This window comes from Rhinocladiella mackenziei (genome assembly GCF_000835555.1).
Source record: "Rhinocladiella mackenziei CBS 650.93 unplaced genomic scaffold supercont1.4, whole genome shotgun sequence".
Classification (NCBI taxonomy): Eukaryota; Fungi; Ascomycota; class Eurotiomycetes; order Chaetothyriales; family Herpotrichiellaceae; genus Rhinocladiella; species Rhinocladiella mackenziei.
In genome coordinates, this window is record NW_013550601.1 from 2,243,921 (window position 1) to 2,267,959 (window position 24,039).

The 24,039-nt window shown below is 50.7% G+C and overlaps 11 protein-coding genes across 11 annotated transcripts; 4 read left to right on the forward strand and 7 right to left on the reverse strand.

Annotated features, from left to right (window-relative positions):
• Window positions 1-528: 528 nt before the first annotated feature.
• Window positions 529-1,686, reverse strand: Z518_05959 (uncharacterized protein; the record flags this gene model as incomplete). Its single annotated transcript, XM_013416769.1, has 1 exon — window positions 529-1,686. The coding sequence occupies one exon, from the start codon at window positions 1,684-1,686 to the stop codon at window positions 529-531; it is 1,158 nt and encodes a 385-aa protein (XP_013272223.1).
• Window positions 1,687-2,266: 580 nt separating this feature from the next.
• On the forward strand, window positions 2,267-2,811 carry Z518_05960 (uncharacterized protein; the record flags this gene model as incomplete). The annotated part of the gene is made up of 4 exons (XM_013416770.1): window positions 2,267-2,381; window positions 2,436-2,551; window positions 2,610-2,663; window positions 2,713-2,811. The coding sequence occupies 4 exons, from the start codon at window positions 2,267-2,269 to the stop codon at window positions 2,809-2,811; spliced, it is 384 nt and encodes a 127-aa protein (XP_013272224.1).
• Window positions 2,812-2,939: 128 nt separating this feature from the next.
• Z518_05961 (uncharacterized protein) lies at window positions 2,940-4,097 on the reverse strand (the record flags this gene model as incomplete). Its single annotated transcript, XM_013416771.1, has 1 exon — window positions 2,940-4,097. One exon carries the CDS (start codon window positions 4,095-4,097, stop codon window positions 2,940-2,942), a length of 1,158 nt encoding a protein of 385 aa, XP_013272225.1.
• Window positions 4,098-6,594: 2,497 nt separating this feature from the next.
• On the forward strand, window positions 6,595-7,966 carry Z518_05962 (uncharacterized protein; the record flags this gene model as incomplete). Its single annotated transcript, XM_013416772.1, has 3 exons — window positions 6,595-6,649; window positions 6,762-7,614; window positions 7,672-7,966. 3 exons carry the CDS (start codon window positions 6,595-6,597, stop codon window positions 7,964-7,966), a joined length of 1,203 nt encoding a protein of 400 aa, XP_013272226.1.
• A 1,670-nt stretch (window positions 7,967-9,636) lies between these two features.
• Window positions 9,637-10,873, reverse strand: Z518_05963 (uncharacterized protein; the record flags this gene model as incomplete). Its single annotated transcript, XM_013416773.1, has 3 exons — window positions 9,637-10,357; window positions 10,418-10,713; window positions 10,775-10,873. The coding sequence occupies 3 exons, from the start codon at window positions 10,871-10,873 to the stop codon at window positions 9,637-9,639; spliced, it is 1,116 nt and encodes a 371-aa protein (XP_013272227.1).
• A 477-nt stretch (window positions 10,874-11,350) lies between these two features.
• On the forward strand, window positions 11,351-11,830 carry Z518_05964 (deoxyuridine 5'-triphosphate nucleotidohydrolase; the record flags this gene model as incomplete). The annotated part of the gene is made up of 1 exon (XM_013416774.1): window positions 11,351-11,830. The coding sequence occupies one exon, from the start codon at window positions 11,351-11,353 to the stop codon at window positions 11,828-11,830; it is 480 nt and encodes a 159-aa protein (XP_013272228.1).
• Window positions 11,831-12,059: 229 nt separating this feature from the next.
• On the reverse strand, window positions 12,060-13,304 carry Z518_05965 (pyridoxal kinase; the record flags this gene model as incomplete). The annotated part of the gene is made up of 2 exons (XM_013416775.1): window positions 12,060-12,982; window positions 13,241-13,304. 2 exons carry the CDS (start codon window positions 13,302-13,304, stop codon window positions 12,060-12,062), a joined length of 987 nt encoding a protein of 328 aa, XP_013272229.1.
• Window positions 13,305-13,931: 627 nt separating this feature from the next.
• Window positions 13,932-14,894, reverse strand: Z518_05966 (proliferating cell nuclear antigen (pcna); the record flags this gene model as incomplete). The annotated part of the gene is made up of 3 exons (XM_013416776.1): window positions 13,932-13,949; window positions 14,003-14,292; window positions 14,339-14,894. 3 exons carry the CDS (start codon window positions 14,892-14,894, stop codon window positions 13,932-13,934), a joined length of 864 nt encoding a protein of 287 aa, XP_013272230.1.
• Window positions 14,895-16,309: 1,415 nt separating this feature from the next.
• Window positions 16,310-17,316, reverse strand: Z518_05967 (uncharacterized protein; the record flags this gene model as incomplete). The annotated part of the gene is made up of 4 exons (XM_013416777.1): window positions 16,310-16,343; window positions 16,413-16,546; window positions 16,622-16,920; window positions 16,971-17,316. The coding sequence occupies 4 exons, from the start codon at window positions 17,314-17,316 to the stop codon at window positions 16,310-16,312; spliced, it is 813 nt and encodes a 270-aa protein (XP_013272231.1).
• Window positions 17,317-19,224: 1,908 nt separating this feature from the next.
• Window positions 19,225-21,043, reverse strand: Z518_05968 (uncharacterized protein; the record flags this gene model as incomplete). The annotated part of the gene is made up of 2 exons (XM_013416778.1): window positions 19,225-20,374; window positions 20,424-21,043. 2 exons carry the CDS (start codon window positions 21,041-21,043, stop codon window positions 19,225-19,227), a joined length of 1,770 nt encoding a protein of 589 aa, XP_013272232.1.
• Window positions 21,044-22,069: 1,026 nt separating this feature from the next.
• On the forward strand, window positions 22,070-23,701 carry Z518_05969 (uncharacterized protein; the record flags this gene model as incomplete). The annotated part of the gene is made up of 2 exons (XM_013416779.1): window positions 22,070-22,551; window positions 22,609-23,701. 2 exons carry the CDS (start codon window positions 22,070-22,072, stop codon window positions 23,699-23,701), a joined length of 1,575 nt encoding a protein of 524 aa, XP_013272233.1.
• Between the last annotated feature and the right edge of the window lie 338 nt (window positions 23,702-24,039).

A 24,039-nucleotide genomic window follows, 5' to 3' on the forward strand; every position in this document is an offset into this window, starting at 1 on the left:
TACCTTGTCATTCACCTGAGCTCGTAGGCTATCTCATCTTCCAGACCCCTTGCGCAGAGCCTGAATCTGCCGTCTTGCGTCTTCTCCAGTGCCTCAGATCGTGCCTTGGGGACCCACATCGTGTCTGTGACTATCTCCGTTCACACATGACTCTTGACGTTCGGCCAGTGTCATCAGATGATCATTTCTCGCTCACCGTTTCTGCTTTGTCCGGGAGGAAATTCTTTCAGGAAAAATAGTTTGAAAATGTGAAGGTTTGTCTGATCTGACTTAGAACTCGCACCAAGCTTTGCCAAACCTCGTCCACTCGTAATGACGAGCTTCTGGTGGAAATAAGATGTAGCCACCAAAAGGCCGATAGGTATCAATGCATAGAAATCGTCTAACACGCATTGTACAACGATGCATCGGACGTGTCCCTAAATAATATTGAAAGCAGAACCGAAACCCCTCCAACCCCATACAAACAATCAAGTCGTGAAGGGGAAAAAAAAAAAAAAAAGGATTGGGTTCTGGTCATATCGGGTATCAATCGGCCATATTTTTCAGTTGTTCACCTCTATCTTGCAAACGGTGAATGGAACTCTGCAACCATTCATACGTGAGCATAGTGGTCATGGCAGCCGGGACAGCTCGGATAAGATTTGTGCCGATCCCGACATAGAACGCCCGCCAGCCTTCTTCCTTGAGCATCACTTTGCACATATGCAGAATACCCGAATATCGCGCTTTCACGGCCAGGCCATCTGATGTCGATAGACCGGATCTTCTTTGTTGGGTTTGTAATCGAGTACGGAGGACTTCGTGAGGGTAAGTCGCTGTGCTGGCGCAGATTTTGCTTAAGAACGTGGCGGCCGAGATACCAATCCAATTCGCACTGCTGTCTTCGGGTGGATGTTCACCCATGCCATAGCCGGTGAATTTCATCTTGAAAAACTCATATAATGGAAACTGCACGGCGACATGCGTTAAGCCAAGAAGAGCGGGTGTCAGGCCGGAATAGAATGATCGGATGCCTTCGGTGCGATACATCTTCATGGCAGCATCCAAAGTTGAGGTATAATGCCATGGAGCGCGCATGCCGTCACTCGCAGCTTTGGTACTCTGAGACATCAGTCGAGTTTTGATGACCCAGATTGGATTTGTCAGAACCGTCGAACAAGCACCCGCCGTCAGAGATGAATAGCAACGAGCCACCCACCAACTTCCACATTGATCGTACCAAAACTCTCTCGTGTTCTCGTATACCGTCAAGTAGACGGCCCAGGTGGGCAAATATCCGAGTAGCATCGGACCAAGTCCTCGGTACATTCCCCGTATACCTTCTTCCTGCCAGATCACGCGACCGGTCCCGACGATGCCTCGATAAAGCTGATGTGATTGTGTGTATGGAGTTTTCTGATTTCGGACAGCAAAGCCGCCTTGAGCTTGTAGTTTTGTCTTGATTACATCGAGAGGGCAGGTGACAATGCCCGATGCGAAACCTGCCCCGGCACCACATATGGGACTAACCCACGCCTTCGGAATTTGTGTCGACTGTATCTGTATTCGGGCCATAAAGGAGTCCCTCGAAGGAGTCGGAGACATAGCAGTGGAGTTTCTGGACGAGGATGGTTCGTGAATCGGGGTAGCATATTGGGGAGACAAAATAGCAGGCGTTTGTTCAGGATCTCGGTCGTAGGACATTTCTCTGAAGACTCTGTCAAGAGTATTCGTATCCTAGCAGCCCATCTGACGTGCTCATGGCGGAGGGAGATAGGGTATGGAGCTTCGTAGTTCTCGACGAAGTTTTTGTTGGGCAATGCTATCTCCGTTGCACCGTGTTTCGGTGTTGTGGAAACTGCGGGGTCTGGCCGAAGCCGACGCAGTGCCCTGTCAGCGATTGACAAAGGCCATGAAGACAAACAATATCAGGCAAGATAAGTTGGAGCTTGACAGTTTACAGAGATACGGTGGAGATGGGCGGTGCTTTTGAGGAAGGATTGGGAACTGGAAAGCTGGATAATGAAGCAGGGCGCCGATATGCTGGGGAATGATGAAAGCGGGCGAGGAGAAGCAGTCGGTCAAGCTTCCCAGCTGGGAAAATATTGAGGCAGCTTCGTGCTCGCTGCTGCAGAGCATTGGCAGCAGCCAGTGCAAATCGATGCCAAGCGCCAGTCATTGGATGCGCAAATGCAATGCTCCCGAGTAAAACTCCCAAAGCTTTCCAACTCGAACTTCCATCTGCGCCAATACATTCCAGTTCAACGCTGCACCCGGCCTCAACATGAGCCGTATCACCAATCCGAACGTCTCCGCGATTTTCAAGCGGCCGTGGGTGGAAAAGTGGTTCATTCCACTTTCCAACTGGTATGTCAACTTGGCTGGATGGCGAAAATTAGGTTAGATATCCTGAGGACCTCATAATGTAGAACGCAACGTTGACCACGAGACAGGTCTGAGATACGAAGACTTGATTCCCGAAGAAAATGATGTCGTCCAGCTGGCCCTAAAGAGATTGCCACCCAAGGAGGCCTACGACCGCGTCTTCCGACTCCGAAGAGCTTTCCAAGTATGATCCCCCTTCCATGCTGGACCTCCCGAAACTAATAACTCAATTCTTACAACAGTGCTCCTTGTCTCATCAAATTCTACCTCCAGAAGAACATACAAAACCAGAAGATGTGAGACGTCTCACAGAGTCCTGTGGACGAGTTTTACTAACTCGTGCAGGATATTGCATATCTGAGCCCTATCATTGCGGAAATAGAGGCCGAGTTGAAGGAACGTCATGATTTGGACACCGCACAGGTTGAGAAGAAGAAGAAGTAGAAGGGGATGGGGATGGCCGGGGTTTCGGAAGAAGATTCACAAGTATCAACATAAAACGGGACTTGAAGTGCCGGCAGTCCTACAGTAACCACTATTGTACATGTACCGAAGGTTCAGACATGCAATCATTACATGGTGCTCTGCATAACGTCCACGTCCACGTCCTCCACCCTCCACATATACCACATAAACAGACTTCGATATGGAGCAAATGGTGCTGATTTTTCAAGCATGTCTTGTTCCGACATATATTTCCATTTTCCTCCACCCTTTGCTTTGAGCTTTTTTACATCTTTACCATAGAAAGCAGCCATGCCTCGTTGTACCCCAAGGTCTCCAGTGGAAAGAATGTCCATTCGCTTCAAACCAAAGCACGCGAACATTTCCACACTCCACTTTCCCAAGCCACGAACGGCGATCAATTTCTCCATGACTTCCTCGTCCGTGGCCTTCATGAGCATATCGGTGGAGAGCTCACCGGTCTTGAACTTCTCCGCCAAGCCCTGGATATACTCGGCCTTTCGCTGAGACAGCCCAGCGAGTCGCAATTTGGAGATGTCTGTGGCAGCGACCTGTGCCGGCGTCGGAAAATAGGCGTCTCCAGAGCCTTCCTCGTTGAACAAGGCGATGAACTTGTTCTTGATGGATTTTGCTGCAGCACCGGAAACTTGTTGGCCCATTATTCCGCTGGATAATGATCGAAAAGGGTCGATTGGCTCTGCCAGGCCATTAGCTGAGAATAGATGGCAGTGATGTTGTTCTATCAGAGGTTTCAATCGGGGATCAACGCTAATCAGATGGGCGCACGCCTGGTCGAGCAGTGTATTGGTGGTAGCGGTTGGGCAAGGAAGCCCAGTTTTTGAGGGAGTAGAGTCCGGGAGCTGGTCAGGATATGCGACCTTCTGCGTCCCTCCTGGGGTAACTAAGGTCGCATTGGTAACGTGTGGCTCAACTGGACGGTCGGGGGGCGGAGTAGCGTCATCAATATCGCCTGAACTATACGGTGCCCGAATGGCTTGGACGAGGCTTGGGGTTGGAGTCAATGGAGGCTTCTTCGGTTGTTTAGCAGGATTTCTTCTTGCATTCCTCCCTGACGTTACTGGAACTTTGAACTCAGGTTCTCCGTTCACGACGGTCTCGTCTTCTGTCGGTTTGGGCTTTTTGGCTTTGATCTCACGTGCCTGGGAACTCGTAGTTCGCTTCTTCGAATCAATGACAGGAGAAAGGGGCTTTTCTGGAGAAGGAATAACAATAGAAGAAATTCTAGCAGAGCGGCGAAGAGACATTTCGCAGAAAGAACGAGCCAGAGATGCCTCACAAAATCATGAGAATATACCTGAACGAGAGTGGCCGGTTGGACGAGCCATCACAACGTCCCACGGATGCTCGTCTTATTATACAAAACCCTCTCGCGGTCATTGAAATGCGCCGTTGAGGCCACAACAACCTACTTAGTAAGGAACTAGGGCGTTGCTGCCTTGTTGCCAAGAGATGCTGGCTGACCTAAGCCATGTCCCGTGACCAGCGCTATACGCGGTACTCTTGAAGTGTTTCTGTTGATTTGGATAGAGTTCTCGAGTATTCTTGGGGTTCGACGAGAAGGGCGGCCCGTATGATCAGAGCGTCCACACATGCATCAGTAAATGTATCATGTCGTGCAATATATATCTGGGCACACATCTTGCCGCTGTTACTCTGGGCTCGTTCCGAGGACAAGAGACGAAACCATTGTGAGAGAATCGAATCCCCCTCGTTGCTACCTTGGCCAATTGCAGATCTCGCAGTCCATGATATATATTCGAAGCCAATCCTAATATTGGAAAGCATATCACTGAGTCATTGCATCACCAACAGCATATACATGTTGATCTCATCATACAATGGTCATTGTTTACGGTGCATCAGCGGATCTCTTGGAAATTTGAAGCCTTCATATCGAAAGTGGACAGACCAGAATGGGGTAAGCTCTATCTACGGTGTGGACAAGGCCGGGATGTTTGGGTGTGGCTTGTATGGTATTGTCAGGAATAATGCAACTAGCATCAATGGTGGAACAAGCGTGGCGGGCTGCTTGACCCATTGGGCAACGATAAAATGGATGCCACACATATACCAGCGAGTAAGCTTCGCGCTATGGCGCTCATCGCTGGGGGACGCGACATGACCGGAAAAAAAGATTGAACCCAGTGCAGAGACCGATCAGCAGGCAACCCTGTCGCGGAAGAAGAAATCTCGCCGTGACGATCTGGTGATGTCTTGAGAAATGAGACTCGAGGCTTGACCAAAGAGGATGAAATAGGTTGGAAGTGGACTTGTGACAATTCTGGTGTCGGGGTTTTGTCATGATGAAGCACGTATTGACTGACAATTTTGCCCAGCATGTCATTGCATGTGTCCCAAAAGTCCGGACTCTGGGACTCCGTTGATTTATTTTGAATACCAACACACAATGCATGTGCCATTCGAGCCTAAGGTTCTGGGATCTAGCTGATGTGCGTGGTCTAACAACCATAAACGGACATTGCGACTCCATACGTATTGCCCAGTGGATCTGTGGCTCACAGCTGCAATCAAGACATTGAACAAGCGAGATAATCCGAGCGTCTGCGCTTGATAACAGTTGGTGGCTGTTTGTTATCGTCCACCGTCCATCAACGGGGATCGACTCGAGCGTCAAAATGTCTCAGATGTGCATGTCTGGTGCCAGGTCTTGGAGAGGATTCTCTCGAGCTTACGGGAAAGGTTGGTATGTAGCATCAGCATGCGCAACAGGATGGGTTGCTGGCAGCTGAAACGGATGACGGGGTTGGAAGAGAATGGCTGCGGTGGGGTTGCGAGAAGAGAAGAACATCTGGCTGGGAAATAAAGCTGGCCCACAGAGGAGCTAGTCTCAATAAGCGACGGATACGTAATAGATGACCGTACTGATACCGACTCCCCTTTTTTCTAGATTCTGCTACTGCAAGTTTCGTGAGTCTTAGTGTCCGCCCAGTGTCTGGTATTTTGTCCTTGCCTGACCCAGTCCCAGCCATTGAAGCCTCTTCCACCTGGAGCCCTGGCCCTGGCTTGCAGACTTTTTGCCGTCGACGGGCAACACACCAGAGTGCCGAATTGCTGCTTGCGCATCTTTGCTGCTCCCTGCACCTTCATACCCTGTGTCCGCAGCCAATCAGTCCACCCCAATCGACCGCCAGGCCACTTCAAGTCCAATTCATTCTTTTCCCTCCCATTTCCGTTCCCATTCCCATTCTCATCCTATTTTCCTGCCATCCCCCTTCTCCATTCACACTTTCAGCATATACGCCCTCGCTGCAAGTCCATCATTGCTACGGTTTATTCCTCTTTTCTTCACAGAGCCAGCCACGCGTCGAGCCTCTTTACCCAGGGGGTCGTACCTACCTGCCGGCCACCGCAGTTTTTCCCAATCTGAGCAACAACAAAATCAGCTTCTCCTTCGCTGAAGCTTTCTTTATCCCCAACCCCGTTGCGTGTTCGTCAAGAACCCAACAAATTAATTCTTGTACTCTCAAAAGTTCTTACGACTTTGCTTCAAAGTCAGCTCTATCTCTGCTTCACTTCTATTCTCTTTTAATATTGCATTCTCAGGTGAGTGTACCTTTACTCTGTTGGGTCTGCAGAGCACGCCCCGGTGACCGCGTCACCGTCGACCTTCCCTCACTTTCATCCTCTTAACGAACCCTTTCAGTGACAACTTCGCAACCTTGGAAAGCCCTCTTACTGACCTTGATCGCCAGCTTTTTCGCTGATTCATAGTCTCTCACAATGTCTTTCTCAAAATTCATCCTCCCTGCTCTCGCTCTCGCGAGCTCCGCCCTCGGTACGTTCCTCCTTCCGCCATAACTGGCCATTGGATGCCACGCGCAAGAGCTGGAGTGGATGAGATGGTCCAGTATTCTCGCAAGAACATGGAAGCTGACGTGTATGTCCAGCACAAGGTGACGTCTGCGATGGCCCTTCCATCACAATTGCAAGCAGCACAGATGCTGAACAGATCGCCAACTGCCAAACATACGACGGAGATGTCATTATTGATTCCACTGCCTCAGGACAAGTTGCCATCAACGGGGTTCAACAGATTACGGGTGATTTTTCCTGCGACAACGCTACCCAATTGACGGCCATTACCTCCGATCAGCTGAACTCCATTGGCGGTACTTTCAGTTTGACCGGTCTTACCATTTTATCCACCCTTCAATTCGACTCCCTCACCGCAGTAAATCGAATCAACTGGGTTGGGCTTCCTGCTCTGCAAAGCTTGAACTTTGCCCAGGGCGTGTCGAGATCCAACCAGATCTACATCTCCAACACCCAGTTGAACAACATCAATGGTATCGAGTTGACCGCCGTGGGGAACATGGATATCAACAACAACCCCTATCTCACCTCGGTCAATGTCAACGATCTGTCTAATGTGACCACCTTTCTTTCGTTCTCTGCCAACGGACGTGACTTGGAAATCAGTTTCCCCAACCTCGAAGACGCGGCCAACTTGACTTTCCGAAATGTCAGCAAGATTGACATGCCATCCCTCGCCAATGTCGCCGGCTCCATGGGTTTCTACTCTGACTCCTTCAAGACTTTCTCGGCCCCCAACTTGACTCAAACTGGTGGCACATTGGCCTTCGTCGACAGTCCTGACTTGAGCAACTTGTCTTTCCCTTCGCTCACTCAGATTGGGGGTGGTTTCTTGATCGCAAACAACACCGATCTCAAGACTATTAGCGGTTTCCCCAAGTTGGAGACCATTGTCGGTGCTCTTGACTTCGCAGGTACATTCAATAGGTGAGTGATGACGTTCGTCTCCGTCCCAACGGACACCGGTTCTGACTTTGACCCCAGTGTTACCATGCCTTCCCTTACCGATGTTCGTGGTGGATCCAATGTCCAGACCACCTCGACCAACGAAACCATCTGTGACGTCTTCGACACTGCTCACGAAAGGGGAGTTATCAAGGGTGTCAACACCTGCATCACCAACAAGGCCAACCCGGAGACGAACCCATCGGCCACTAGCGGTGGTTCCTCTTCAACTTCCACAAGCAGCTCCGACAACACCAACGCCGCCAATGCTTTTGGTCCTCAAGTTCCTATGACGGGCTTCAGCGCCCTGATTGCTGCCGTTCTCTTCATCTAAAGCATTGGTTCTGGCGTTTCCTTTTGCAATTACTTAGACTAACTTAATATGCGACGGGTAATGTCCTGCGATCCTTTGTTTTTCAATAAGTCTCGGACAAGAAAAAACAAAAATGGAGTGGCTCGTGAATCGGTCCCGCAAACCCCAAAATGGAAGCTCATGAGCATCTGGAGTGTGGGTTCCCCTAGGCTCTGTGTTGGGAAGGATCTACTGGCAGAGAGCGAACAGCGCTCACAAGGGTTTTGCGTGTGGGATAGGCATACAAACGAATATGTTTCCTTGTTTCAACCAAAGTTGGTTTTGCTCTGATCCTGTTTCTTGCCCTCGTCCTTGCGTGCATTCTGGCTTTGGGCTGTCGACCTGTCGAAATATGTACCTGCTTTCGTATTCCGTGATTCGGACGGCGACGTCTTCAATTAGATTCTCGTGTGACAGCCGGGTTTCGGCTCGCCGTGAGGTCATTCTCCAGGAGTCAATCGACACAGATCGTAGCCGACCGGACGGAAATTCCCCCGCAGTTCCTATTTGTGCTAGCACAAGGTGAATGATGATTGGCTTTTCGCTCGAAGTATGCTTTTTGTTCGAATTTCGGTCGGCTTCAGTCTCGCCTAGGTATCTAAATTTTCATAAATTGCTTTTTTTTTGCTGTCAATGACTTTCTCTTACTGAAATCTTGTTTGCCCTTTTGACATTTAGTTCTGGGTCTATGTGAAGGGCTTGAGTCTGTCTCCTCTCACTGGGGGGGGTACTGTTGGTGTGGTGGCTTATGAGATCCGAGGACTTTTGAACTTGTTTCTATGTCGGAGAGGGAAATGCCATGGGATAAAATTTGGTCGGTTGTCACCAGAACTCTCCAAATTAATAGGTCATTTAAGCAGCAGTCTTAAACGCCCTTTGGCTGTGAACACTACCTCTCTCCTCTTCGAGACGAAACCGATGCCGAACGATCGGATAGGAGCGGTGCGTGGGCGGCCAAGAAACATGTCATTGGAACTGATTGATATATATAAAGGACAACCGGAGGAGATTTCCAATGTTGGTTCTGTAATCACTGATCAGCATAGAGACCTGTGCAAGAGGCACCAGCTTACCAAGGCAGGCTACAGATCAAGGAAAGATCTCTCACCGACTGGCTGACTCGATCTGAATCCTGCCGTTCCTTGCTCTAACCTGGTTAGAATTGGAAAAAGGTGATCATTGAAGACTGGATGGGCAGAAGACGGCCATGTTTGTTTCCCAACGCACCTCAACCTTGCTGGCTTGACTCAGCTTGCGCTTATTTCCGTCGGTGGGTTTTCCATTTGCCCTTTGGCCGCTGGCCGGTACCGTTTGCCAGACCGTAAGTACTATATCGTCTAGGGAATGAAGCGTCCATGGGGTGTTAGTGGGCTAGGGAAACTGGCGATAGTGTGATTGAAGGATTTGGGGGTTGTTTACCAGATGGCGAGAAGTGTTAGCGTGGTACACGGTACGTATTTGGCACTCACGAAATGACTTGTTGGAAGCCGAGAAGGCGAAAGTTCTTCTGACTTGGAAACACAATAGAATGGCAAACCCAACGTGGTTTCAGGGTTCGCTCCTGATCTCGGATGCGGTGGGATCGTCTTTTTTCATATTTGCAACACTTGCTTCTATGGACTGATGACCCTCGCCGCTTCTACGCTGTCACTCTACAGTTTCGCTTTCCCGTCTGACGTCTGCCGGAGTTTCTCTACTAATCCATATGCCCATTCGCCGTACGGGGCCGTTTGAGCAGCGTAATTTCTAGCCGTGGTGCCGCTGGCTTGCCTCCGAGCATACCTGGCTGCAATACCTTGCATGATAATAGCACCTCGGAATCCTCCGAAGGCATTTCCCCAAGCCAACTCGGGCTTAGGGTCATATCCTGACACTTCGGAATACCATTGCACAGTCTGATCCAAAGATGGAAGCCCAGGGGTCGCCCCGGCCTTGAACGCGTCGTTGCCTCTGTCTGAATGAGCCGACCCGGTAACCCTTCCTACCCAAACCCATGGAGCGGTGAGGTTGACGAAATCCGAAAGTGGATGGCCAATCGTGGCCATTTCCCAATCCAAAATACCAATGACCCGAGGTTCGGTTTTATGGAACACCAAGTTATCAATTTTATAGTCTCCGTGGATCAGAGTGGTGCGGTCTTTGGGCTGCGTCGATTTTTGTTTGAAAAAGGCAACCATATCATCGAAATGTGGTATGTCTCCCACAGGCTTCTTGGTGTCGACATCCTCGGCGGCCGCCTGTGTTTTTGACAGCGTCCCAAAGGTCTTCAATTGTCGGTCATAAAAGCCTCCATGCCGACCAAAATCGGCAAGTCCAATCTTGTTGAAGTCCACACGATGGAATTTGCCGAGCGTTCGTACAGCATCGCGCCACCTGTATGAAGTCAGGACCCGACTCCCTCCTCGAGCATTGATATATATTGAAGAGTCTCACATCTCCGTTCTCTCCTCTGGGGTACATCCGGGGAAGTGGGGTTCAGTCACCATGCGCCCATCCAGGAATTCCATTATATAGAACGGCGTACCAATGACTTTATCATCTTCACACAAGCAGTAGACCTTTGGCACGGGCACATCCGTTTGGCCCAAAGCATTGAGGATTCTATACTCTCGGTCCACTCTGTGTGCGGTCTTAGACAAGAGCTTCCCCGGGGGCTTCTTGCGCATGACATATTTCGTGCCCGTTGCGTCTGTGATCTGGTAGGTAGGATTCGACTGGCCGAAGCCGAACTGGGACCAAAGCGTCAGGACCTCAGATCATGAATTTCGCGGGAACAGGAGCACACGATACCTGCTTCAGCCCCAGGGGGGGTTTGATCTGGCGGACATTGCTATCGATATAGCGCTCAAGAGAGGCCAAATCAATAGGTTGCCGGACTGGCCCTGCCATGTTTTCTTTCCGCCAGCACTTCGCGAGGACGGAAAACACAGAAGTGTACCTGAACAAAGAATGGGGATGTGCTTCCTCATGGTCATAAGATCAAGGATGCTCGATTCCGAGGGAACTTGTTTTCCGGGCCGCATTTTTAACCTCGGTTCCGAGTGTCGAGGGCAACCAGTAACGACCTGCTTAGTCCAAATTGGATCGGAGAGCCGGGCATACGGAGCACACGATCTCCAAGTGCAGGAACGCGACCAAAACGACTTTACGCGTCGTGTATGGGGGCATTCGGCTTCGTGTTCTATTCAACCTCTGCCTCTGCGTGCACTCTCCCCGCCAGCACGAAGCTTCTTCAGGCGAAGAATGATAAGAACATCAACACCTCCACCGCCGACTGAAATAAAGGACGGAGATCACGTACCACCCTCGCTGCCCAGCTCGCCAGTTCCCAAACGCCTGAAACCCGAGGCACCCACACCGTCCAAAATGGCACCCATCGCAGACCCGAACGGCCCTGCCGTTCCCCAACTCACCTCAGCATCTCAACCACCGCTACTGATTAAGAAGCTGTCACCTGACGCCACCACTCCGACTCGAGGATCCGCCTTTGCTGCGGGATACGACTTGTACGCGTCGAAGTCCATCACAATTCCCTCCCGGGGCAAGGCTCTCGTCTCAACGGACCTATCAATCGCGACACCAGAAGGAACATACGGCCGCGTGGCACCACGGTCAGGACTGGCGTCGAAACACTTCATCGACACAGGCGCCGGGGTGATTGACGCAGATTACCGTGGAGAAGTCAAGGTTCTACTCTTCAACCACGGCAACGTCGATTTCGAGGTCAACAAGGGCGACCGTATTGCTCAGCTGGTTCTGGAGCGCATATACACCCCTGACATTGTGGAAGTGGAGGCCTTGGAAGAGAGTGTGAGAGGGGCTGGTGGGTTTGGGAGCACCGGCTGAGCTTCTCACTGTACAACGATTCAAAACGAGGCAAGTTTGGGTCGAATAGATAACCAGGGCGACGGAGTTGAGAGTGGCACTAGTAGAACAGAGGCGTTATGAGAGAATAGGGCTTATGGTTTCTCTATCGCCATGGACATGATGCTAAACCGCTAGAAACTCGGGCATGGGCAATAAAAATCACCAGGCGGTGTATCTGGGGTATCAGTGTTGCATGCTTTCGCTTTTCTTACCCTTCCATTGCTTTCGCCCTGTACCTATCCTCAGGTATGAGCAAATCCTTCGCGTTCCTCACCGCCCTGACCTCCGCAGCTTTGGTTTCAGCCAGAAGTCTCCTCTTCGCCTCACCATTGCCGCCTTCTTCGCCCTCCATGCTGGCACCAGGGCTTTGGCCGAACTTGCTGATCTCCTGGTCTCGGGCCTTGACCGTCTTCTCTAGCACCGTCTGCATGCTGCTAAGGACCTTGGCCGTGGCTTTGGCCAGTGGCAGGTCAACACCTTCAACATCGTCGTCCGGCATCCAACCCGCTCGGTCGAGCAGGTTCATCTGCGCACACGCCTCACGCAGCCGGCCCACCATCAGTCCCGCAAACATATCGCCCGTGCCGCTAAAGAAACAGTCCAGCTTGGGCACCTCGATCTTGAACAGTCGGGCGCTCCCGTCTTGCCTCCTACTGCTGCCCACGACCGTGAGCTTGTCGCCACTGTCACCGACCGTCACGCTCGTGACGACGATATGCTTCGTCCCGTGGGTCTTGTGCATGGATCGCACAGCATTCGCCACGCCGCTGAGACTATTGATGCTGACACCGCTGAGGAGTTCGGCCTCGAACTGGTTCGGGAGAATCAGGTCTGCCTCGCGAACAAGTTGCTTGTACGCGGGTATGATATCTTCCGCCACGTAAAGTCTTCCCTGGTCACCCATGACGGGATCGAGCACCCAGAAGAACCGACCGGGCCTGACACTCGCGCGATACCGGAGGTTGCGAGCAATGATGCCAATGGCGTCGACGACTTCGGCGCTGGGCGCATAGCCTGATAGCAACACATCAAAATCCGTCAGATACGACTGCTTCAGGCCCTCGTAGAGCTCGTGAATCTCGGCCGCTGGGGTCCTTCGCCCCTTAAATTGGCGGTATCCGGTGTGATTACCTTTGAGAAATCGATTTGTCAGTCATATCGGCGGACTGATCTCAATCCTCGACCAAAAGGGGCAAAACGGGATTTACGACAAAGATCCCTGCAAAAGAAAGAGAACCCAAGAAAGGTGGCACGCCCGGATACCAGTATCTTCATCCAACTAAAAGTTCCTTCGCTAGCACATAGCGCCTCCAAAAAAATTGGTGAGATGGAGATCTGAATATTCCTCCTGAGAATGGATGGCTGAACGGCCAAGAAAGGGGAACTTACTGAATTGAACGGTATTGATGGCGCCCACATCGCACCCGAGTGTCTGCATGACAAAAGTCGCCATCGTGTTGCCCACATACCTGCCGATCGCTCAGAGATCAAATCTGCTGAACCTTCCCCGAGACCAAATTCCGTATCTCGCAAGTTACAGTGAAATGAAAGCACCTACCCGTAAACGACCTTGTTTTCCACATTTGTCAGCTCTGTAGTCGTTCAGGTTGTTGCAAAATTCAAGGGCAGATCACGGATTAGTGAAGCTCGTACATGGCTGGCGATGGCCAGAACTCTGGTCTCTGGTATCAACATTTTTGTCAAGAGTATTTGGACAGGGAGTGCATGTGGAAGGTAGGACGGAAATAAGGACGAAGAAACGAATTATGACGCCTGGATTGTTTTATCCTAGAGTAGGTGTGGTGATGGCTACGATGATGTGTGCGATTAAAATTTCACCGCGGATGACGCCACAAAGCCCCGAACGCCCCCCTTCCGATAAGGCTGAGCTTTCACACTACCAGCACCACCAGCACTCCTTGAGTTCGAGACTACCGACTCAGTCGTCAAACACACAGCACATTCATTCTACATTAGGTAATCGTCAATCCATGGCAATGATGTTCATCTACACATTTTTGGCAGTGGTCGACGTAATCTCGGGGAAAGCCGTGATCGCATTCGTGTGCTAAGTCCACGTTCACTCATCATCGCCAATCTGCAAATACCATTAGAGGGTGAATGCGTATGGACACTGGTCATTTAACATACCTTGGGAGCCAGATAGAATCGTAGGTAGCTGCTGCCAGAGAGACTGTACTCAACCAACAGTGGCACTTCTTGGGACAAGCAGAGCTTGACTCGGGTGGAGAGACCACTCGCTTTGCAGAAGTTGACCAGGTACTTGAGCGAAAACGTCAAGGAGACGGGTTCAGAAAGGTTGATAGTGACGTCTTGGTCTGGTTTGTCGATGTTCTTGTGCTGTCGAACAGTGACGCTACCGCTGCCGATATCACCTTGACATGCGAAACGTACTCCATCCTTGCTAGCCTCAATAGAAACTAATACAATCAGCATCGATTATTCCCTTGGACGGGATATCCGTACCGGATTCAGACATAAGAATGAGATCACGGCAGATGCGTTGAAATTCAGCACTAGGCATCTCAATGGTAGCGGCATACTCAGTGTCTGGAATTCCCAAATGCTCTTGATCAATGTCCATCAATTTGATGTCATATTCACTGAGTCTGTCCGTCTCACTGCTCTCAAAGACGAGATTGACGACATCCGGGGCGTCTTCTGCCTTGAGGGTGAGGATGTCCTCGTTTTGTGCTGCGCGGAGAACCTTGGTCAAGGAGTTCAAGTTGATGCCGAGGGCAATGTTGCGATCGCATCGGAAGGGGGAGAACATTTCTGCCTTGAGCATCATGGAAACGAGGGCGACGTGCGAGTTATCCATAGCTTGCAGTGCGACGCCGGAATCATTGCAGTCGAAATTGCAGTCCTGAACAAGGTCCTTGATTGCATCGACGACCTGAGGAATCATCAGCTCGGGTTTCTGGTCTGGATGGGGACTCATACCTTCTTCAACATGGAAGCCTGTTCTAGGCGGGCTTCCAACACTGCAACCCAAGTCAGACGAAATCACTGGGTACGACATTGTGGACTTACTTTTGGCAATCCGATTGTGAACGGATCAGCGACGAGCTAAGAACAAGGATACGTGAAGCCGAGAGGTGAAAAATGATACAACTATTGTAGTCATTCCAATTAGGATTTTGGACTCTGAGCTACACGGTTCTGTGAGAAGAGGGCGCGCCGTCGCGTCAAGGCTAACCGCTTTTGAGTCTAATTGAATCATTGTCTTGGCGTGTTTGATGCGTGTTTTGTGCAGACGTGATTCACCGTAGCAGCCCCCTACGACATAGGTCGAATGAGCGCACGTGAGTTCAAACTTCGTACTCACTGCCGTGGAATCAATACGTCATCCATCTTTGAGTGATGACCGGCGGCCTCGGATGGCCGAGGGAGGGATTTCTTCTCTATGGCCTGATCACAAGGAAATGCCACAGTAGAGTTTGGATATCACTCTATTGTCCTATTGCACATAGTGACTTTGTTCTCATTTTCGATTCTCTACCCAGCGATTCCCGCCCTGGGTCACAATCTGCCTGGCATGTCACGTGTAGGACATTCATAAGCAAGCTTCTAGGCAGCAATATGGGCACCCCGTATTCTCTCAGCCTCGTAGGGCCAGGCCGCCTAATTTCCATTTTCCGCAATCTAATCCCCACGCCACTTCAGCCCTAAGCCTATCTGAACATCCATCGGTCCTAGGGAGATGATACTGATATTCTAGGAGATGGTATTCTCACTCGGACTCGCCGTTGGTGGAAACCTTCTCCATATGCTTTCGACCACGTTCTTGGGTCCTGCAGTGAGCACACTTTCCGGCCCTTCCTATACCATGGTGTTTCCGCCACTGGCGCAGCACGCAAGAGGCGGTCGGCCTCCATCGGGGTCTGCACGCCTACATACTTTCTCACCGGGCCTTTTGGCAAGTGGCTTGTCACTTTTCCTTAGAAAGGATCGTGTATGAGGCCGTCTGGACAGTGGCGAGTCTGTGGTATCAAGTATGGACGTCATTCGAGATGTGATCTTGCACTAGCTGTAGGGTCTGCCATTCCGGTTTCTCAACACATGTGGTCCTTTTGACGAAAACTTCGGCGCTTGGCAATAATGCGTCGGGTGAGAATTGGACGGACACTCCTCCTGATCGGGTCCCCAAGAGTCTGTTAGGATTGTACGACCAATTGCAGGTGTGGGTGGCTCGTTCCTTACATTGGGCGCTTAGTATGGTTGAAGAGAGTAGAATTGTAGAAAGTGCTTGGATGTGCGCCAAATGAAGAGAGAGGGAAGGAAATACATTCATAGAACCCCCCTTCCAGAGGTAATACCCACAGGAAGGATGCATGAAAGCAAGTAAGCTTATCTGCGCCAGCGCTTTTGGTTGCCTGCAACCGTCCTTGAACTCAATTCTAGAAAAACACATACACTATGAAACCCTCCAGGGTATCAATCTACTAGCCGACCATAGTCATCAAGATAACTGCGCACGTAGTCAGCTATAGTTCTCGATTGCCTTTTTTGGGGGGGAGGAAACTCATCTCACACATACCTCTGTAAGTAAGGAGACAGGCGATACCCTGGAATTTGGGATGCCCTCCGTAGATACCGAATGGCTCTGTGGAAATGCTGCTCGTTTTGATGAGAGTATGAAACATTACCAAGACTCATGTTGGCTTCCGCAGCCTGCACGCAGTATGAATCACCATTAGTCAGTCGCCGGGCATGGTGGAGGAGTAGGTGTCCACTGTATATACTAACCTCACAAAGGAGCTCTCCAGTTAGACCTCCATCTCTTTCAGCCACGTCTATGGCTCTGGAGAAGTAGTCAACCGCGGGGATGAGCATACCACGTGCTTCCACATAGTCCGCCGTATGTGCTCTGGCATCAGCTTCTGCGGCCGCCCTTTCTGCATCTCTAGCTTCTTCAGCAGATGTATAGGAAAATCTGTCACTCATGCTCTGAGGTCGCCCACTGCTCCCACTGGACGAGCTTCCTTCTGTTCGATGGATACGTGCGAGGACGTTTTGAGATCGTGCTAACCATGCTTGACCCAACCCTAGCGTTATGTAAGTCAAATATCACAGGGTTGGTGAGCCATATACTCACCTCTGAGAGCATTGAGATCCTCGGCATTCCGTTGTAAGAGTGACAACCATTGATTCATGCACCACTCTGCTATATCAGTGATACCAGCGCTGTCTGCTTCATAGTACGCCAGTCGTTGCAATGAACTGATCACCAATATACGATCGCTGGTACGGTTGGGCATCTGCATGAACCCGGTTGAGTCGAATGTGGTGATCGCCCTCCTTGCAATGTGGATTCTTTGGTCCCACGACTCTGGGGGAGACGGATGCCTTTCAGAAATGCGTCGAACCTCGCGGACCGCGTTCTCCATCTGAGACTCCTCCAAGAGATTCAGTCCATCAGGTCCCCTTGTTTGACTGGACATATTCCGCTATGATACAGGTCGGTGAAATACACTTTCGGTGAAGCGCGAATAGAACAAGTACTGGCCGTCTCGAAATGACTATGAGCAGGATGTCGAAACGGACCACAGATAAGCATACCAACTCTCAAAGTGAGTAAGATATGGAGGTATGCAAAGACTCCCCTTTCTCAGAGCATGAACCGAGACCCAGGCACACCAGACTCGTACAATATATACTCACGGATACCGGGCATAAGACGTGGTTGCAATCGCTGCAGGCAAAGGGGTCGAAGAAGGGGAAGGCGAGGAGATTGCGAACGAATCATAGACGGATGGTCGAGTATCAGAAGACTCATACATGTGTTTTAGAGACAGCACCAAGAATAGTTGAGCCACTGAGAGGAGTATAACTCTTCTATAGGTTCATCGAGGTTGAACTTTGCAACTGGCGCGTGGCAAATGGGTCCTTTTACCCCCGCCTCAGGGGGGCAACACTCGACAAGAAAGTAGAGTCCTAGGCACACATGGCTGACGGCGAACGGCTTCGTCCATATGAAGGGGATCGTCGTCAAAGGCCAGAAAAGGGTAAGTGCTTCCCTGCTGGAACGGGGCTTGGACTTACCTGCAGCCACGATGCGACATACAAAATGGACCTGCCTGAGTTCTGTGGCGACAAAGGGCCTTTCGCGGATGGGGCTAAGAACCATCCAGACGTGACAAGAACGGATCACAATGTCCCTTCTAGGTCCTCAGCAACTTGAAGGGTTGAATACCAAGCCGCCGGTCGAGATAGCATAGCCGACAGTAGACGAAGCCGTTGAGCAAGTCGCTCGGGGGTAAGGGGAGATGAACGGACGAGGCTGCGAGGGAAAATTCACGTCATAGGATAACAGGGCGTGTGAGGTGGCCATGATCGGGGGGTCGGGATAAGGAACAAGAGGCTCAAGAGGAAAATAATCTGACCCATTCGCGAGGAATCAAGCATAGAAAGAATCGCGCGGGATGAGGGTTTTTTGGGAAGTGTCTGGAACTGGAAGAGTTGTATGTGGTTTATGAACAGTTCACAGGGTGTGATGAATGACGGGTAATTTTGTTCGTGACCGACCGAAAGTCCCAGAGGGCCTTCGACCAGCTATTTGGGGGCACGGCCTCTGGTCGGCGCCGGATTAATGGCTTCTCCGGGACCCAACGTCAGCAATCGAACAACGGAGAAATGCTCGTTGGTGAGTCGCGGTTCCTGCGACTTCCGGGTCATTCGGGCGAGATATTTCAGCCCTTTCCGATTCGCATTATTAATTCTGCTATTCCAGAACCATCACGTATGAAACGGAGGATGAGGTATGCTCTGGTATTCTGCAGGATTTAGATCTCAACTTTTTTCGCTTACCTAGTACATGTTTCGCTACGGCTATATCAAGTACCCCTCCTGCCCATGGCCAACTTCAGATTCGTGATCCTTATACGACATGACCGTCCTCTGCCCGGTTGCACGGCAAACGCCTATATCTGCCGTCCTCTACCTTTCGGCACGCGCCCATTACCTGCGGTCTTTTCACCATCCCAGCCATCCGCCGAGAAGATTTGATATACCACCCTCCCGGAAACACACCATAGCGCCATGGCGTAAAAGGCCCTGAAAGAACATGCTATTTGCCCCCAAATTCACAGACGGTGGAATTCCTGAATGGTTGGCTTTTACCTCGGTCAACGCCTGGAACCTTTTTTTTGGGCACTCGAACACCCAGATTGTCAGACCGAAATCGCTCATCCACCCCGATCCACCCACGAAAAGAAAATGCGCCCTAACTCCTGACATGTGCATCGTGAAAGTCGTCGTCAACAGTGAGACAAGGCCCCTTTCTCATCTGAGATCCCCGAAGGCCTGGACCATGGGACCGGGGTCCGATCGACAATCACCCTGACAATCGACTATATTGAAGTGGTTCGCGTATCAGACCGAGCGTTGGGGCGATGTTTGATGACCATCTGCAGTTCACGCAACATATTGGTCGTGTTCTCTGCATGCTCCTGCAATGTGGCTCGCTTTTTCCGGTCCTCTTGAAGTTTATTGAGCTTTTCTTCACGGCTCATTGGGGCCCATGACATTCTCTTGCGCGGCATGGCCACCGCTTCAAACACTTCTTCGTCCAATCCCATCCCGTCACAAGTACTTCGGTCTTCGCCACTCAGTAAGCTGAATGCTTCTGCAGGGCCCCCATCCACGATCGTCAAACCACCAAGACTACTTGGGGAGGGCGATGCGGGAGATCTTATTCCACTGGATGCTCGAGAAAACCGTTTCTCAGAGTCCCCACCGACATTGAGGAACATGGTGTTTCGTCCCTTCTCCCACTCGACTAGAATATTTCGGATTTCAGTGCCTAGATGGTCGTAGTGTCTGGTGATCGCCACGCTGCGCGAGGAGTCATCGCCATCTGTTGATGATGCGTTGATCTCTTCTCTTAGCAGGTGAATCTTAGCGTTCAGGGAGCGGACAGCGCTAGCCACAGCTTCGAATCGGCGCATCTGTGCTTTGGCATGACGCTTTTGAGGAGTAGCTGCCTCTGCTTCACGCTCAACAGGTGGGTCGGCATCCCCCGTCCAAGCATGCTGTGAATTGTCACCAAATTCTTCCCTGACAATTGCCGTTCGCAGTTCATGGGCTGCATGGGAAGTGGCAGTATCAAATTCTTGCAGAAGGTTCAAGGTGCTTCGCCATTGATGAATGTTATACCATGTGGACCCGGAATGAAGTGCGAGTAAGTCACAAAGGAAAACTTTCCTCGCGATCAGATGAAGTCGAAACAAAAACCGAAGTTCCTTCAGTGAGTCCTGTGGATCAAGGGTGGTACCATTGGCAAAGGTCACCGCATCGGCATAATCCTGTATTGAAACCTCGTATATGTCGTGGTATCTCTGCAGGTCAAGGTCTCGGACGAAAGGTTGGATTGCATTATGGGCTTCAACACCGTGACTGATACTCGCTGTTAAGATCGAGCCAATCGAAGCTCGTAACTCCCGGCACCGACTTGTGGGTTGTTTGTCTTCGAGACGACTGATTGGAGGGAGCGGGCTACTGCTGAAAGAAAGTTTTAGAAGATGTCGAACAAATCAACGGGCCAGCTTACAGGTCGTATCCTCGAGAGACAATCTCCACCTCTTGTACAAACCGAAGTCCCTCGGCAGCAATCCTGTCAAAATTATGTGAATTTGAAACCACTTTCCCCAATGTTGAGCCCGCTGAATGCCGGACAAAATCGAGGTACTGGCGGCGAGCGAAGTGAACTAAGAGAACGCATCCACCAATTAATAATACAATGGAGGTGCAAATTTCGGAAAGACGAAGTGATTGAGGAGTTTCATATCGGCGCCGTAGTAAATGCAGAAACCATGCTATTAAAAAGGATATCCCGGCGGTTATAGCCGCGCCTTTGACTGAGAAGGTGTTCGGATCGAAGGTTTGTTCATCTTGAAGGTGTCGTCTCGGCTTGGGATCATCGGACAGGAGTTGAGATGCAACAATGACATAACGAAATCGTTCGAGAAATTGCTCGTTAGCGACATCAGTGACAGAGGCCGCAGTCTGGCGGATATTTCGCAATCGTTCGCGTAGTTTGGGAAGACCTCGAGGTGCGAATGTTTGGGCGCAGGAGGAAGAGCGGGTGGGAGGATCAGCGGATTCGAATGGAACGGCGTCTGCTTCTAAATATGCGGCGATAGGTGATTCATGATAAATTAGAGCTTCCATGACATGATCGGCGATAGTGTCGAGAAAAGGAGCGACAGGGTGTGAGATGCGGAAGTGGTGAGACAGATAAAGTCGGGTTGAGAGGAAGGAGAGGCGCGTTACGAATTTGGACAACAAAAGATGACTCGTAGATGGAATTTGTCGATGACAGCGATGGCTAGAAACATGTCACTTGGGAGCACAAGCCACAGCGCAATTCGTTGTTGGTGACTGGGCCAGGATGCGGGATCAGGCAGCAAATGACCCAAACGGTGGGATCTCTGACTAACTTACTAGGCTAAGCAGCTGACAGCTTGGCTGCAACTTGCGGGCAATTTAGGAAGCTTGGAACCCAGCGAATTTTGTGGAACCTTGGACTTTGGAAGCGTGACACGAGTAGATGTGTCTAACAACGGCAGAGAGACTGACTTTGCCAGAAGCAGAGGCGTTATTTACGCTGGGCCAATTCCAGGTCAAGTCCCAGAATCTGGGGTGGCAGATCAAAGATTCGAGCCTCTGGCCTCGTGCCTGGAACCCTGAGCCAAAGACGCGGAACCGGATGTCGACCGACTGTACACTACTGTTTGCCACTACGTAGTCTAAACGAGCTGGTCCAATTTTGAAGACGAGCGTCTCTCGGCTTCAGCATCCACAAGTCGGCAATGTATCAGCATCTCAACAAAGAGCCGCCAGGCTTCCCGTGGATAAAGACAAGATGTCCCGCGGCACTGGTGAACGCAATAATGTGTTGTTTAGATCTTTTCGGCGAGGTTCGCTACAAAATGATATCGTTATGAACGACCGGTATCAAGAGTTGGAGAGTGTGGTTCTGCAAAACCTTCAGAACAATGTCGCACCTTATTGTGACTGCCCCTCCGTGTGGTCGCGATTCACTTCTTCTCAGTCTGGAAGATGCGTCTGCAAATAATGGGTGCGACAGAATGGCGCAACTTCGCAATAACTTTCATCGTCGATACCTCACTCTTCGCCTGTCGTCCATCACAATCCTCTAAGCCTCTGCCAACAACCACGTAATGCGGTCATGCTATGGCTTCTCCAGAGGAAGTGCCAGATTCAGCACTGGGCCTAGCGTCCGCATCTGATGCAGATACTATCATGGGAGACCCCGCTCAAGGATCTGACGAGGACACTGCGCAAACCAGCAACGATCTCAGTGGTCTCGGTGCCGACAAAGTGACCAAGCTATCAGAAGTCCTTTCCAGAAACAATGAAGTCCAAGGTCTCGCCTACGACACCATCTATCAACAACTGCAAATTCGCCCGGAGAAGCGTCAAGAATTCTACAATGGAGTCATTCGCAACATCCGCAACAAGCATCATGTCGAGATCAAGCGAGGTACAGATACTAGTATCAAGAACATCTCTAATCTACTCCTTCGAGCCTTTGGCTACCTTGTCTGGGCACCAGACTCGGCGTGGTTGGTTGATATTGCCGATCTGGATGAGGGAGAGACCAGATTAGTCTATGTGCGAGGTCGTGTCGCGTCTGACCGTCCTGAAAATGAGAGGTATGCTTCCTTGTGAATACAAAAGCCAAAAGTACGCGTCATCTTATTCCCTGACAGGTTCTTTCCTATCTTGGAACGCCTCTGGCGCCAGATGCGTAATCTCATGTTCATCGCGAAACCAAGCCGTCGCCGAGCTGCACAAGCACAATCCGGAACGCTCCCTCGAGCTGAAGAAGATGAAACTACCGAAATGAATTCTGGGCTCTCTGAGGGCGACATTCCTCCTCCCTCACCTCACTCACAAGCTCGAACATCTGCAACCGAAAAGATCGAAGCTTTGCAAGACAAATGGGAGATGGCCATGGCACCCATTAGTGAGATGACCGCAGATGAGACCGAAGAGGCAATCCTCAACCTCATCACTAAACTCTCTCAAATTCGAGCAAAGAGCAGACCTGAGATCTTCGAGCGTCTTTGGGTCCAGCACATCATGCGGCAGGAAGAAATTGACTCGGCTTCAAGCCAAGGCACAATCGAACCCGCACCCGTCACCGGAAATATGACTCCGCAGATTCTGGTCAAAGGTTCCTCTGTGCCGCCTATCGTCGCCAATCCTCCTCCGCAGCCTGGCGGTGGTGGCGCCTCTTCTCAGTCTCCCGTCGCCGATTCCTCTTCCCAGTCGAACCAACCATGGATGACAGAAGGCTCACCACTTCCACCTCGTTTACCTATGTCGTCGTTACTTCGGCCTGCCCTTCCAGCAGTCATGTCCGTCTACATCAGCGTCTTGTACATCCCATCTGCAGCAATCAGAGCTGGAACTCAACCTTGTGGTCCAATCATCCCAGCCAGAGGGGGTCATCGAGACCCTGCGTATCACTGGGTCGACGCCCCAGTCAGCACTACCGGAATGGCTCGTTTCTTTGAAGGAATCACCATGCGAACTCGTCCTCTTCTCCGCTCCGTCGTCGGTTGGGTCTTCAGCTACGGTTGGAACGATACCTGTCGCTTCATCTCGTCTGGCCGTTTCGACTACTACGATCGCACTGCTGGAACTGAGGTAGGAATTCCTCGTGATAATGCTCAATCAACCATTGTTAATACCATGATGCTCGGCTGGGGTGACTTTCAAGATGACCTGCGCCACGCTGCCCAGACGGGTGTACGTGTTTGGAGAATGAAGGTCGGCGTTGTTGCATTGCCCGAGTAAGCATGGAAACGAAATGAGACTGACCAATGAGATCGCACGTCAGTAACTGAGAGTAACGCTCATATATCGAGCTGACCAATGAAATTCGAGTTTGATCAAATGCATCATCAGACCTCTTCATAGAAATGTAATGTTGTAGATAGTCGAAATAAAATTTTTGTACCACGTGACGGGCTCTATATATGCATTAGTGAGGAGCGGGGGGAAATAGTCCTCGAAGAGAGTTCTCTGTATAGACAAGAAGAGAATAATCCTCCTTTCAATCGGAGGATGTCCAATAGGTAAAAAAGGGATCGATTCAGAAGGAATGGTTTCCAATTTACAGGAGAAAGGTACCT